Raw genomic sequence first — 15261 nt, 5'->3', positions numbered from 1 at the left:
ATAAGTGTGTTCTTTAAGTCTGTGAGTCTGTTTTGTATCATTTTTTTTTAGATTCTGCATATAACCAATATCATATGATACTCATTTTTCTCTAACTGACTTCACTTAGTATGACAATCTCCAGTTCCATCCATGTTGCTGCAGATGGCATTATTTCATTCTTTTTAATGGCTGAGTAATATCCCAATATATATATATACAGACTGCATCTTTTTTTTCCTGTCTCTCTTTTCAGTCTTTTTTTACTTTCACATTAAACATGGTTCTTGTACATGGTAGAGGAAACGATTTACAAGCCTTCCAATCATTTTTAGTCTAGTGTTCTTTAGGATATATATGAAATATTATGAGTTTCCTTCTCCCCAAGCCTCCCTGCTAAAAATCGGTTGCTGTTCTGCATTCACCCTAATATACCATTTGAAAGGAGATAGGCCTAGTTTTGACATCTTTCCAGCCTTCCCCAAGTTTTATCTCCAGACTTCACCCAAATTTTATCTGTCTTCCTTTATTTTTAACTTGATTACTTCTGTTGCTTTCCTTTTAAGTTGGACTACATCTTTATTCAGTCATCTATCAATGGACATGTAGGTTGTTTTCAAAGTCTTGGCTATTGTAAATAGCACTTCAGTTTAATATTGGGGTGCATATATCCTTTCAAACCATGTTTTTCTCCAGATACTTGCCCAGGAGTGGGATTGCTGAGCCACATGGTAACTCTATTTTTAGTTTTTTAAGAGACCTCCATTCTGTTCTCATAGTGGTTGTACCAATTTACATTCCCACCAACAGGATAAGAGAATTCTCTTTTCTCCATACTTTCTCCAACATTTGTTGTTTGTAGACTTTTTAGTATAGAAATTATTTCTGCCCTCATGAAGTTTTTAAATTTATTTTTATTGGAGTATAATTGCTTTACAATGATGTGTTAGTTGCTACTGTACAGCAAATTGAATTAGGTATATGTATACCTATATCCCCTCTTTTTTGGATTCTTCCCGTTTAGGTTACTACAGAGCATTGAGTAGAATTCCCTGTGCTATACAGTAGGTTCTCATTAGTTATCTGTTTTATACATAGTAGTGTATATATGTTATCCCATTCTCCCAATTCATCCCACCCACCCCCACACCCCTAGTATCCATGCATACATTCTCTACACCTATGTTTCTATTTCTGCTTTGCAGGGAAGTTCATTGGTATCATTTTTCAGGATTCCACATATAAGCAATATTATATGATGTTTATTCTCTTTCTTGTTCACTGCATTCTGTATGACAGTCTCTAGGTCCATCCACATCTCTGTAAATAAGTGCAAGGAATTTATTTGCACCCTGCATGGCATATATTGTGTCCACATTTCTTGAATGGATGGATATGTAAGCCAATGTGCTGTGTTCAGTCACTCAGTTGTATCCGACTCTTTGCAACCACATGAACTGTAGCCCACCAGACTTCTCTGTCCATGGAATTTTCCAGGCAAGAATACTAGAATGGGTTGCCATGCCCTCCTCTAGGGGATCTTCCTGACCCGAGGATCAAACCTGCATCTCCTGCATTGGCAGATGAATTCTTTACCTCTGTGCCACCTGGGAAGCCTCACGTAAGCCAACATTATACGTAATTTTTGTCTTGGTCCACAGATTTTGGGAGCATATTAAATTCTGAATGTTAATGAAGGTTAATTTTGATTATGTTAATCTAAATATTAAATTATTCAGTGATTAACTCTTTTTATACGTTTATTCAGGCTTCCCTGGTGGTATGTGAGCACACATACATAAGTTCATTCAACTTCTATTCCTAAAGATATTCTTAAGCTTCTAACCATGAGCTCCTGGGCCAGCAGTAAGTGATCGTTTAGGTTCCTAATAGTCCAGCCTTCCTACAGTTAACTAAAAATTCTGGCCAACAACAAAAATTCCAACTACCTGAAAGTTATAGAGAATGAACAGAAGTAGGCATGTTTCAGAGGCGAATTGAAACTTAGAAGAAGGCACTGGTATGGGGTGAGTTTCACTTTTTGAGCCTTTTAGCCTGAGGACAGGCCACAGTCACAGTGTGGGGTGGCTAAACAGACAAAACTGGCCATGTTTTTGGCCTGAGGAAGAGCGTACAAACCATGAGACAACTGAAGCCACTGCAAAGTGAAGGGAGGAGCATTCAGTAAAGGAGCGATCCAGACAATGGGGGTCTAAAATTCTGAGCATAAACTTTCCTAAGTCTCCAGCTAAGCCTCAATGCATGAACAAATGGCAAATTCAAAGCAGCTTTCAGTTCAGTTCAATTCAGTCGCTCAGTCCTGTCCGACTCTGCGACCCCATGGACTGCAGCACGCCAGGCTTCCCTGTCCATCACCAACTCCCGGAGTTTTCAACTAAGGGTAAAATAGTCAACTGAGATTTGATTGGTGTCCTCAGTGAGCAAACTCAAGTTTGAAGTTTAACCAATTAAATGTTTCTACAAAATGAAAATTGCAACACTTTTTGGAATTATTTAATAGAATCCACAATCTCCACAACATATAACATTCAAAATAGTTGAGACAATCTAAAATTATTTGTTTTTTTAAATTAATTTTTATTGAAGTAGTTGAAATGCAATGTTGTATTAATGACTGAAAGTGAAAGTTAGCTACACAGTCGTGTCCGACTCTGCGATCCCATGGACTGTAGCCTGCCAGGCTCCTCTGTCCATGGAATTCTCCAGGCAAGAGTACTGGACTGGGTTGCCATTTCCTTCTCCAGGGGATTTTCCCAACCCAGGGATGGAACCCAGGTCTCCTGCATTGCAGACAGATTCTTTACCAACTGAGCTACTGCTGCTGCTAAGTCGCTTCAGTCGTGTCCGACTCTGTGCGACCCCATAGATGGCAGCCCACTAGGCTCCTCGGTCCCTGGGATTCTCCAGGCAAGAACACTGGAGTGGGTTGCCATTTCCTTCTCCAATGCATGAAAGTGAAAAGTGAAAGTGAAGTCGCTCAGTCGTGTCCGACTCTGTGAGACCCCATAGACGGCAGCCCACTAGGCTCCTCGGTCCATGGGATTTTCCAGGCAAGAGTACTGGAGTGGGGTGCCATTGCCTTCTCCAACTGAGCCACTAGGGAAGCCCATATTCTTGTTATACAGCAAAGTGACTCAGTAATACATATACATTTTTTCGTATTCTTTTCCATTATGGTTTATCACAGGGTATTGAATATAGTTCCCTGTATTACAGAATAGAACCTTGTTTACCCATTATATATGAAATTTGTAGATATAATATTAGACAATACAGCACTACTGCCATTTTTAGGGGCAAAAATCACTCAAATCACTAATTGTAATCATGGACTAAGTGACTTCTTAGATTTCACAATAGACATAATATCAACCTTGTAAGTTAGAGTGAATTAAAGGTAATAGCCATGAGAAAGGCAGTTTATACAAGATGCCAAACAAATGTCAAACTGTTTGATTCTTGTATACCTTGTATTTTGGCCCTAAATTAGATATCTGGTTAGTAGTAAGACTTCCTCTGCCTGATTTACTGGTCTAACCTGTATCAGTCAATAATTGGCAGATGTAAACTCAGATTATGTAAGTCGAGTTAGTATCAGTGCAGCAGTTTCTCTACTTGCATATTTCTCATACTTTATCACTGTCACCTACTTTTTAATTTTGTGATTAGTTTAAAGGATAAAGCCCATAGTTGAGTTAATGTACTTTCAAATTAACGTATCAAAGCCCTTGAATACCTATGTTATACACAATATTTGTACATTCACAATGTAGTTGTACCCACGGACTGTAGTATCTCCTCACCAGATCAGATGCCAAATATCAATTATATGTCTATTGGTAGCCCAATGTTGAGCTCCTACTGGGCTCTGATATAGCTTTCTGACAAGTGTGACATTTGTAATACAAATCTGTCTCAACAGGTGTTTTAAATGGTTATGAGTGCAGAACTTTCTGATCCATGTTTCTGGAGCTTGATTCGTGAAATCTGTCCCTGACGTAAAGTATGGTCTGCCCAAGTGATACAGTTAGGCACTTTCTTCTTCCTTTTTCCCATGTATGTCCCACTTTTCATGTTTATCACACTGTCCTGTAGTTTGTAACTGTCACTTCTCTTTCTTTCTTTGAGACTGAGTTTCTTGAGGGTGGCTCACACTGTGTATTCTAATCACCAAACACAGGACCTAGAAGTATTCAGTAAATATTCTTTGAGCAGGTAGAAGGCCATAAAATACTTCTGTAGATGGAATATTGTTTGGGGCTTAAAAAAAAATTTTTTTTTAATATATATTCCTCCCACCAACTTTCCTAATCCAGTTTGAGGCAGCTAGTACTAGAAGAATGACTACTAGGTCAATGATCTTGATTTAGACTTTATCTAGATCTTTATTTCAGAATTTTCCATTTTCTTGTCTTTTGTTTTTCTGAAATGTAGACTGATTAATAAACTTTTAAGTGAATACATATTGTTTAAAAGTTTCTGACTTTCCAGTAGCTACTTCTTAAATTTTATTAAAAGATTTTACCAAATTTTACCAAAAATTTTCTTTCTAATCTAGATTGTGTTTTATTTAAGCCACAGAGACTAAATATACCTATGCATGCATGCTCAGTTGCTTCACTCATGTCTGACTTTGTGACCCTATGACTAGTCCACTTAAGTGATAGGCAAAATCAGAGTGAAAGTAATAGAATTTAAACCGAAAAACTTAATTTCCTTTCCCCTCAGGCTGCATATAATTGATAATTTTATAAAGTTCTATACTGTGGTGTGGTCAGCTATTTCATTTGATGATACCCATTGTTGACCTTTTGAGACAGAGTTCCTATTAAACCAGGTGGAAGGAGAATCATCATTTTTGGAGTTACTTAAAACTAGCCATGAAGTTGATAAAAACAAGGTCCATTTAATTGTCTTCCAGACTTGATAACTGAAAGTTGCATGTCAGTACATTCACCTGTAGGAGAAATAAACCAAATGACTTACGATGTAAACTGACTTCCCAAAGTATTTATTTGGGGAGCTGAAAGAAAAATAAAATAGAAGATAGAATGTAGAAATGAATGACATTTAAGAATGGTTGTTAATATGAAGTCAATTATGAGAATTCTCTTTTTACTTCAGTATTAGAGTCAAATATTCCTATTTCTTGTCTTCTGTATTACCTTTTTTCATAGGTAACTCCTTTTACTATTTACCAATGAAAAGTTGATTGGAGGAAGTAAGGAAGGAATTGAGTTGCTAACATATACTGATGGAAATAATTGATGTAGGCTGCTTTTGTTCATTATTTGCAAAACCAATTTGCAAAACCAATTAGGTTACTGTTTGATGAATTTCTATAAATTTTTCAAAATAAAAATGGGGTCATCGAGAAATCTATTTATCATATTTATAAAAACTCAAAATTATATCTTTTATAAGCTCCATATGGATTTTTTAGAACACACTGGTCATAGCAAACACCTTCTTCCAACAACACAAAAGAAGACTCTACACATAGCAAACACCTTCTTCCAACAACACAAGAGAAGACTCATCACCAGATGGCCAACACTGAAATCAGACTGATTATATTCTTTGCAGCCAAAGATGGAAAAGCTCTGTACAGTCAGCAAACACAAGACTGGGAGCGGATTGTGGCTCAGATCATGAACTCCTTATTGCCAAATTCAGACTTAAATTGAAGAAAGTGGGGAAAACCACTAGACCATTCAGGTATGACCTAAATCAAATTCCTTGTGATTATACAGTGGAAGTGAGAAATAGATTTAAGGGACTAGATCTGATAGACAGAGTGCCTGATGAACTATGGACAGAGGTTCATGACATTGTACAGGAGACAGGGATCAAGATTATACCCAAGAATAAGAAATGCAAAAAAGCAAAATGGCTGGCTGAGGAGGCCTTACAAATAGTTGTGAAAAGAGAAGCAAAAAGCAAAGGAGAAAAGGAAAGATATACCCATTTGAATGCAGAGTTCCAAAGAATAGCAAAGAGAGATAAGAAAACCTTCCTCAGTGATCATTGCAAAGAAATAGAGGAAAACAACAGAATGGGACAGACTAGAGATCTCTTCAAGAAAATTAGAGATACCAAGGGAACATTTCATGCAAAAATGGAATCAATAATGGACAGAAAAGGTATGAACCTGACAGAAGCAGAAGATATTAAGAAGAGGTGGCAAGAATACATAGAAGAACTGTACAAAAATGACCCAATTAATCATGATGGTATGATCACTCACCTAGAGACACACATCCTGGAATGTGAAGTCAAGTGGGCCTTAGGAAGCATCACTATGAACAAAGCTAGTGGAGGTGATGGAATCCCAGTTGAGCTGTTTCAAATCCTGAAAGATGATGCTGTGAAAGTGCTGCACTCAATATGCCAGCAAATTTGGAAAACTCAGCAGTGGCCACAGGACTGGAAAAGGTCAGGTTTCATTCCAATCCCAAAGAAAGGCAATGCCAAACAATGGTCAAACTACTTACTGCACAGTTGCACTCATCTCACACGCTAGTAAAGTAATGCTTAAAATTCACCAGGCCAGGCTTCAGCAATAAGTGAACCGTGAACTTCCTGATGTTCAAGCTGGTTTTAGAAAAGGCAGAGGAACCAGAGATCAAACTGCCAATATCTGCTGGATCATGGAAAAAGCAAGAGAGTTCCAGAAAAACATCTATTTCTGCTTTATTGACTATGCCAAAGCCTTTGACTGTGTGGATCACAATAAACTAGAAAATTCTGAAAGAGATGGGAATACCAGACCACCTGACCTGCCTCTTGAGAAACCTGTATGTAGGTCAGGAAGCAACAGTTTGAAGTGGACATGGAACAACACACTGGTTCCAAATAGGAAAAGGAGTACGTCAAGGCTGTATATTGTCACCCTGCTTATTTAACTTCAATGCAGAGTACATCATGAGAAATGCTGGGCTGGATGAAGCACAAGCTGGAGTGAAGACTGCAGGGAGAAATATCAATAACCTCAGATATGCAGATGACACCACCCTTATGGCAGAAAGTGAAGAACTAAAGAGCCTCTTGTGAAAGTGAAAGAGGAGAGTGAAAATGTTGGCTTAAAGCTCAACATTCAGAAAACTAAGATCATGGCATCCAGTCCCATCACTTCATGGCAAATAGATGGAGAAACAGTGGCTGACTTTGTTTTTGGGGGCTCCAAAATCACTGCAAATGGTGATTTCAGCCATGAAATTAAAAGACGCTTACTCCTTGGAAGGAAAGTTATGACCAACCTAGATGGCAAATTAAAAAACAGAGACATTACTTTGTCAATAAAGGTCTGTCTAGTCAAGGCTGTGGTTTTTCCAGTAGTCATGTATGGATGTGAGAGTTGGACTATAAAGAAAACTGAGCGCTGGAGAATTGATGCTTTTGAGCTGTGGTGTTGGAGAAGACTCTTGAGAGTGCCTTGGACTGCAAGGAGATCCAACCAATCCATCCTAAAGGAGATCAGTCCTGGGTGTTGGAAGAACTGATGTTGAAGCTGAAACTCCAGTACTTTGGCTGATGCAAAGAACTGACTCATTTTAAATGACCCTGATGCTGGGAAAGATTGAGGGCAGGAGGAGAAGGGGATGACAGAGGATAAGATGGTTGGATGGCTTCACTGACTCAATGGACATGAGTTTGGGTAGGGTCCGGGAGTTGGTAATGGACAGGGAGGCCTGGCATGCTGCAGTTCATGGGGTCGCAAAGAGTCGGACACGACTGGGTGACTGAACTGAACTGATGGATTTTTTTTTGAAGGGGTGGCTTCCCTCATATCTCAGTTGGTAAAGAATCTGCCTACAAATGCAGGAGACCCGGGTTCGATTCCTGGGTTGGAAAGATCCCCTGGAGAAGGAAATGGCAACCCACTCCAGTATTCTTGCCTGGAGAATCCCATGGGCAGAGCAGCCTGGCAGGCTACAGTCCATGGGTTCACAAAAGTCAGACACAACTTAGCGACTAAAACACCACCACCATGAATGTTTTGTTACTACATTTAGCAATATTTTGTAAGGAAATTTTATGAAAGCTTGTTAATGATATTATTGTTTTGTAATAGACTATGGAAGATTTCCATAGGTAAGAATCAGCACTTTATCACTCCAGAATATAAACAAAGTTGATAGATGTCAACTCCATTTATACAAAGAAAGTTCCCATGAAGGAAATAATGGTAATCTCAATTTTAGATTAGGTAGAGTTCCCATGTGAAAACTGTGGTTCATCTTATATGACAGCATGTAGCATATCCAGCTGCTTTCTCTTTCTAATCAAAACATTTGCTTGCAATAACAGCTGCCTCTCTGCCTTGTTTTTAAACCATTTGCAGCAAATCAAACTGGGAACAACGTGTCCACAGTAAGATAACTCAGGATTATGGAACATGTCTTTTCTAAAATTTCAAAGTAAGAAAAAAGAAATGCCAGTTCACAAACCAATTGTCTTTTTCCTCTAAAGCTTTGTTTCATGAATCCTAAGAAGCAAAATTTACAATCCACACTAGCATACTGAAGTCCAGAGATTTATAAACAATTGTTCTTTTCAAAATGTTGTTGTTGTTCAGTCGCTAAGTCATGTCCAATTCTTTGCAGCCCCATGGACTGCAGCACCCCAGGCTCCTCTGTCCTTCACCCTGGGTTTACTCAAATTCATGTCCATTGAGTCTGTGATGCTATCAACCATCTAATCCTCTGATCCCCCCTTTTCCTTTTGCTTTCAATCTTTCCCAGCATCAGGGTTTTTTCAAATGAGTCAGTTTTTCACATCAGGTGGCCAAAGTATTGGATCTTCTTTGGTAACAGTCCTTCCAATGAATATTCAGGGTTGATTTCCTTTAAGATTGACTGGTTTGATGTCCTTGCGGTCCAAGGGGCTCTCAAGAGTCTTCTCCAGCACACTTCAAAAGCATTTAAAATTGTGTATCAGATATGTCCAATACAGTGCATAACTTCTGTACTCATCAGTTATTTTGGAAAAACAGAATATAGGAACTGAGTTTTTGATATAATGGTAAAGTATTCTTCTGAGCCATTATCTGTGTCATGTTTATGAAACTGCATTTCTAAAAGTTAATACAACTACTACATATGACTATATTATAGGTAGCATTTGACTCAAACACAAGACACATCAAACTGAATTAGTGTGAATAACTATTTTGGAATACGTTTTATAATCAATGGTTTGGTATAAGCAAATTTTGCACTGTTTTTGAAGAAAATATTTGATTGTTAATGTCATAATTTAGTAAAGCATTCATTTCTTTTATAAGTATCATCATCATATCAAGGGAAGAAAAGAAGATATGTAATTTAGGTCAGACCAACACATCTTAAGCATTAAAAGATGTGTGTTTGAAAGATGTCAGTCTCCACATGTTCTGGAAATAAAAACCAGACAAACAATACAATAAAACTTCATGCATCCCATAGAAGTCTGAATAACCAATCACTTAAAATTTCACCATCTGCTCTTACTGAAGCAGCAAGATTGAGGCGTTTTCCGGCCATGATGATCAGAATGTAACAGAATGAGAAACACTAACAGGATCCCCTCCACACACCCTTTCTTATTTACTGCTGTGGTTCTTAATGAAAACCTGAGCTCTACAAAGAAAAGGGGAGGATGTCCCCCGCCCCATCTCCTAATTGAGTGCGTATAGTCAGTAATAGCTTTTCGCTGCCCTGGGCAGCATGACATTGCCTCATTTGGCCTTGCACAGCTATTATTTCAGGAAGCAGCTAGTGAAGTGCCCCAATCCATCTGCTTGCTTTTCATGGGCTGATGCTTTTCTTGATGTTGACAGCTGTCTTAATATTCCTGGGCCACCTGCCACATAGCAAATACTGTGCCATAATGCACACACAGAAATGTATCCCTCTGGTGGACTTTTTAAAACAAAAAGCATTTCTAAACCATGCTTGCATCCTTGTTGAAAGACTTCAGGGTCAGCACTTTGTTCTCATACTTTTGAGGAGTAATGTGCTTATGCTTTGGGAATGGTAGTTCAGTTACAGTGTGATGAACTTGAGCTTTTCTCACATATCAAATAAGCTATTGAATTGTACGCTTTTTGTAGAAGTCATGGTGGTCACAGGAAGCAGAGGAAGAGAATAAACTGACAGTTATCTCCTCTAGTGAGCCTTCATGGAAATTTCTAGACTAAGTTGGCATGTGTGCATACTAAGTTGCCTCAGTTGTGTCCAACTCTGTGAGACCCCCTGTACTGTGGCCTACCAGGCTCCACTGTCCATGGAATTCCCCAGGCAAGAATGCTGGTGTGGGTTGCCATTTCCTCCTCCAGGAGATCTTCCCAACCCAGGGATTGAACCCATGTCTTATATGTCTCCTGCATTGGAGACTAAGTTGGGGTTCATCCTATGTATGCTCATAGAAGGACTTTCTCTTTTCCTATCTGCTTTGCTCATCTGTTCACCCCATCAGACTTGCGTCTTGAGGGAAAGCTCTTGGTCTTATCACTGTATCTCTAAGAATGAGTGTGTTTCTGATCCATAGTCAGCACTCAAGGACAAATCCAGGTTTTAAGGTACCTGAAGATTTTTGCAATTTCTCTTTAAAGAAAAATATTTAAAATTAAAAATTAGATATAAAAGTGAATGAAAAAATAAATCATACAAATGACCAATTTTAAACGATTAACATTACAAATGTCACAGAGTCTAGAAAAACAGCATTTTTTCCATTATCTGCCTATTATACTTCTATAATATTTTTTCTTATATTTTTGTTAGTGTATTCATTCATATGACCTTTTCTAATATTTTCTATACATATAGTGGAAAGATAAAGTCTTTCCTTAAATTTGGATGAGCATACGTATTGATAGAAAGGCTAGGTAAGCATACAACATTATATACCCACATACACACTCATTGTGGTATTGCTATAAGTTTGTGCCCTACAAACAAATATTATCATAAGTTCTATTTTACATGATTTTCATTTAAAAGTTTACTGCATTTACAATTATAAAAATTGTATGCACTACATTATATAAGTGTTTTGAGAGAAATTACATCAATTAGAAGTGATTCTTTTAAGTTTTGTCTTCTGTTGCCTGAAATAGTTTTCCACAACTCACCTTTTGCTATTGTACATTTTGAATCTTGTTTCACCTCTACTACCCACACAGTTTCAGTGTTAGAGGACTTAGGATATGTTTATGTCGCGATAGTGCCTCTGGTCCTGTATCTTAGGTGTAATGCTTGGTGAGTTGCCCAATGAACAAACTGAAATTAAAGCAGTAACATCTATTTGGAGAAACTGACAACCACATAAATACATCCCACTAAAAATCCAAGCTAAAATCCACACCACACATTTCCCAGCATGTCCTAAAGGGCCTCCAATAACTCCAATACCAGCTGACTCTAGGAATAAGGTGATGGAGGGAAAATCCAAGTGAAAAGAGCTTGTGGTCTTAATTGTGCAGTTTAAACATTTGCTTTTGTAAATTTCATAACCGCCACCAAGTGATCACATTCCTGAACTCACCTTGGAAGAGACCATGCCAATGAGGTGCCTTGAAGCTTTGGTTTCATCAGCCTCACAGTAAATATGCTTCTAACATACTCATTAAATGAGGAACTGATCAGTCCTTGAAAGGTAAATAAATGAAAATTCAGGAGTCATTGATTTATGGCTTTAAGCTAATTTTTCATAGAGTTTGCAAAGCATTTGAATGAATGCAAGTGTACCTGGTGCCCTGCCTCCATTGAGGCAAACTTTGTCTATGAAAAATTAGCTTAAAGCCATAAATCAATGACCCCTGAATTTTCATTTATTAACTTTTCAAGTACTGATCCATTCCTAGATGTCATCTGCTCTTACATTCTGAACTCATAATAAATTTCTGAATACTGGGTTCTAAGATTGCATTAGGAAGTCTATAAAAAGGTTGAATTTTAGAGTTTTAAGGATCTTAGAGATTCGAATTTAGCACAGTCATCTTCATTTGTTCATTCAGTTTTTCTTGAAGACATTTAAAGAGTATCTATGGCAGAAGCATATTTACTGTGAAGCTGATGAAGCCAAAGCTTCAAGGCACCTCATTGGCATAGTCATTTCCAATGTGAATTCAGGAATGTGATCACTTGGTATATGGGGCTTCCCTAGTGGCTCAGATGGTAAGGAGTCTGCCTGCAGTGCAGGGGACCCAGGTTTGACCCCTGGGTTGGGAAGATCCCCTGGAGAAGGGAATGGCGACCCACCCCAGTATTCTTGTCTGGAAAATTCCATGAACAGAGGAGCCTGGTGGGCTATAGTCCATAGGGTCACAAAGAGTCTGACCCCACTGAGCGACTAACACTTTTTTTTTCATATGAATATGAATATATATATATATATATATATATCATAGGTTTGTATTGGCCCAACTTTATTTTAGGGGTCTCTAATAACATTTATACTATCTTATACCTTTGCAAGCTGTTTATTAATAGAGGGATTCTAGCTGGATGAACATTCTACTACCTCAACTATCACCACCAATACTATAGATAAATAGTTTCTAGATAAATGAAGTACTTTACCTGACATGATTCTGATGCCTTCTCCCACTGAGGATAGTGATTATTGAAAAAATATGACTAGCCCAGCTTTCCCCTTGAGGGCTATTAGAGAAATTATTTTCTTAAATAGCATTATTAGATAAACCCATAAGTCAGTGATAAACTGTACTGGCCCCAATAAGATTTTATCCCCAGAGAAATATCCTGAACAGTCCACCCTCTGGATAGGTAGTAGGGTGTAGGGCCTGCTTTGGTCATAGTACAAGGGCTGGACACATCTGGTAGCCATCTAGCATTCCTTTGGGGAGATTAATTCTCCAGGCCTTCAAGCTGGAGGGAACAACTGGCTTCCTACTCTTTTTGCTTTCATATTCTCTGGGCTTTCTGGCAAAAAGGCCTTTAATGGAGATTCCTCCCCAAAACAATAAGACTCAATTGGGAACTTTACTTGTCTTATTCTAGTTTATTTTTCTAGCTTTTTTCTCACAGGAGAAGGTTTTCAAAAGAGAAAGTGCTGATCAATCTTGAGGGATAGTCTGGGGTGAACCCAGCAGAAAGAATCTGTACTGATTTAACTTTGGTAGGTTAAACTGAGCCAGAACAAATTAAGGTGAGCAGCCTTGGTCTCCGCTGCAGTTGGTAGGGGTTAGAGTGCTTATAGGAGGCAGCTACCTTTGTGGCAGGAAAGTTCAACAACCCTCAGCTAATGCTGAAATGGGGCTTATGGACATCCTGTCTACCCATAAACAATATTCTCCTCCAGGACTCCAGTCAGAGCAGGCCAACCTCAGGGTACCTTCCTTCCCCCTCCCTCAAGTCAGAACTGCCTTGGACATTTCATTTTATCTTATTTACTTGTATAGAGTTTTTAGCAAACAGGTATAAGATAATCACTTTTATGACTCTACACCCTCTCAGGGGCAGCTTGGTTTTAAAACAAACCACCTGGGGTGAATGGGTCCCTTGATATTTTCTCTCCTAGCCACCAGGATATACAAAACTAAAAAAACAAACAAACAAACAAAAAAAAAAACTATGCTACTCTATTAGTGAAATAAGTCAGAAACAGAAGGACAAATACATATATTTGGATTCACTTATACTGATGAATCTAAAACAGTCAAATCCATAGAAGCAGTGTGGAAAGGGAGTTGTCAGGGGTTGGGGGAGGGGAAACGGCATTATTAATAAACAGGGTATTAGTCAAAGGGAAAGTTGAAGTTACGCAAGATGAGTAAATCTTTGAGTTCTACTTACAGCACAGTGCCTGTAGTTCACAGTACTGTATTATATACTTAAAACTTTGCTAAGAGGGCAGATGTTATGTCATAGTTGTTTATAATAATAGAGTGGGAGGAAAGTTCTGGAAGTCATGGATAGTTTTATAGCATAGATTGTGATGACAGTTTCACGGTGTGTATTTATTTTCAGTCTCATCAAGTTGCATACATAAATTATTACAGCTTTTTGTATGTATAAAAAAATAAAGCTAAGAAAAGTCAAACGACTGTATTTAGACATGCTGCTGCTACTGCTAAGTCGTTTCAGTTGTGTCCGACTCTGTGCGACCCCATAGACGGCAGCCCAGCAGGCTCCCCGATCCCTGGGATTCTCCAGGCAAGAACACTGGAGTGGGTTGCCATTTCCTTCTCCTATGCATGAAAGTGAAAAGTGAAAGTGAAGTCGCTCAGTCGTGTCCGACTCTTAGCGACCCCATGGACTGCAGCCTACCAGGCTCCTCCATCCATGGGATTTTCCAGGCAAGAGTACTGGAGTGGGGTGCCATTGCCTTCTCCGGTATTTAGACATAATTCAAAGTAAATCTTAAGGACCTTTTGGTTTCCAGATTTCAGTGACGTCTGTGTAATGACTACAAAATATTTGTTTCCCCATAGTTTGAATTATACTTGTTTTTGATCAGCGTCGTTTTTGCAAGCGGGTTCGCCGGGGAGCAGTATGTATTAATAACACGGAGTATGAGAAATATCAAAGTACATCTGGGTTAGGGTCAGTTACCCCACAGATAGTAAGCCAGCCGAACCAGAAAAGAGTTGTTGACAGACCTGGACAGCACCTACGGCGCCATGGAGTGTGAGAAATATCAAAGCACATCTGGGTTAAGGTAAGTTACCCCACAGACAGTAAGCCAGCCGAACCAGAAAGGACCTGTTGACAGACCTGAACCGGCACTTATGGCGCCCTCAACTTCTGAGACGGCCACGGGGTAGCTGCAACTTCTTCAGCCCTGGGAAACTGTTTAAAGAATTACTGTTCGTTAGCTGAAAGGCAGCCTAGGGCACTCTGGTACCGCAGTTTAGTTCATGAGTTTCTTTCAAACTTTAATTCATGAACTTGTTTCAAAAGTCTGAAAACCGTTCCTTGCACTGACTGGACGATAGAAAAACAAATCAGTAATAGAAAAAATTGAGAGAAAAGACAAATGGGCTGGCAGGCTGAGCTCTTTTGGGCGGGAAGCCCGGAGCTCGGCGTTGCGGGGTGGTGCGTCCCCCCGGATCTCAGGCCCATACCGAGAACGGGGACCGGCCAGCGGCGGCGGCCGGGCCCGGGCTCGGGTCCCGATCTGCGGCCTCTGGCTCCTCCTGGGGGCCGGCGGCCCGGGGGTGGAGGGAGGAGCCGTCTCAGAGCACGAGAAGGAGTAGTGCTGGCAGCCCGTCGCGCCCGCGCTTCTACCGCCCGGGATGGACTGAGCCGCGCC

The 15261-nt window shown here is 39.4% G+C and overlaps 1 protein-coding gene across 1 annotated transcript in view; it reads left to right on the top strand.

Annotated features, from left to right (window-relative positions):
* Positions 1 to 14330: 14330 nt before the first annotated feature.
* Positions 14331 to 15261, top strand: part of CRYBG3 (beta-gamma crystallin domain containing 3) — a 126749-nt gene continuing 125818 nt past the window's right edge. Inside the window, exon 1 of the mRNA XM_010848382.1 lies at positions 14331 to 14667. Within this exon, the coding sequence (XP_010846684.1) occupies positions 14630 to 14667 (38 nt within the window). The 5' untranslated portion in view covers positions 14331 to 14629. The remainder of the gene's footprint in view (positions 14668 to 15261) is intronic.

Source organism: Bison bison, unplaced genomic scaffold (genome assembly GCF_000754665.1).
Source record: "Bison bison bison isolate TAMUID 2011002044 unplaced genomic scaffold, Bison_UMD1.0 scf7180017864265, whole genome shotgun sequence".
Lineage (NCBI taxonomy): Eukaryota > Metazoa > Chordata > Mammalia > Artiodactyla > Bovidae > Bison > Bison bison.
The sequence above is the reverse complement of the archived record's forward strand: the minus strand, read 5'-3'. Positions and strand labels throughout refer to the sequence as shown.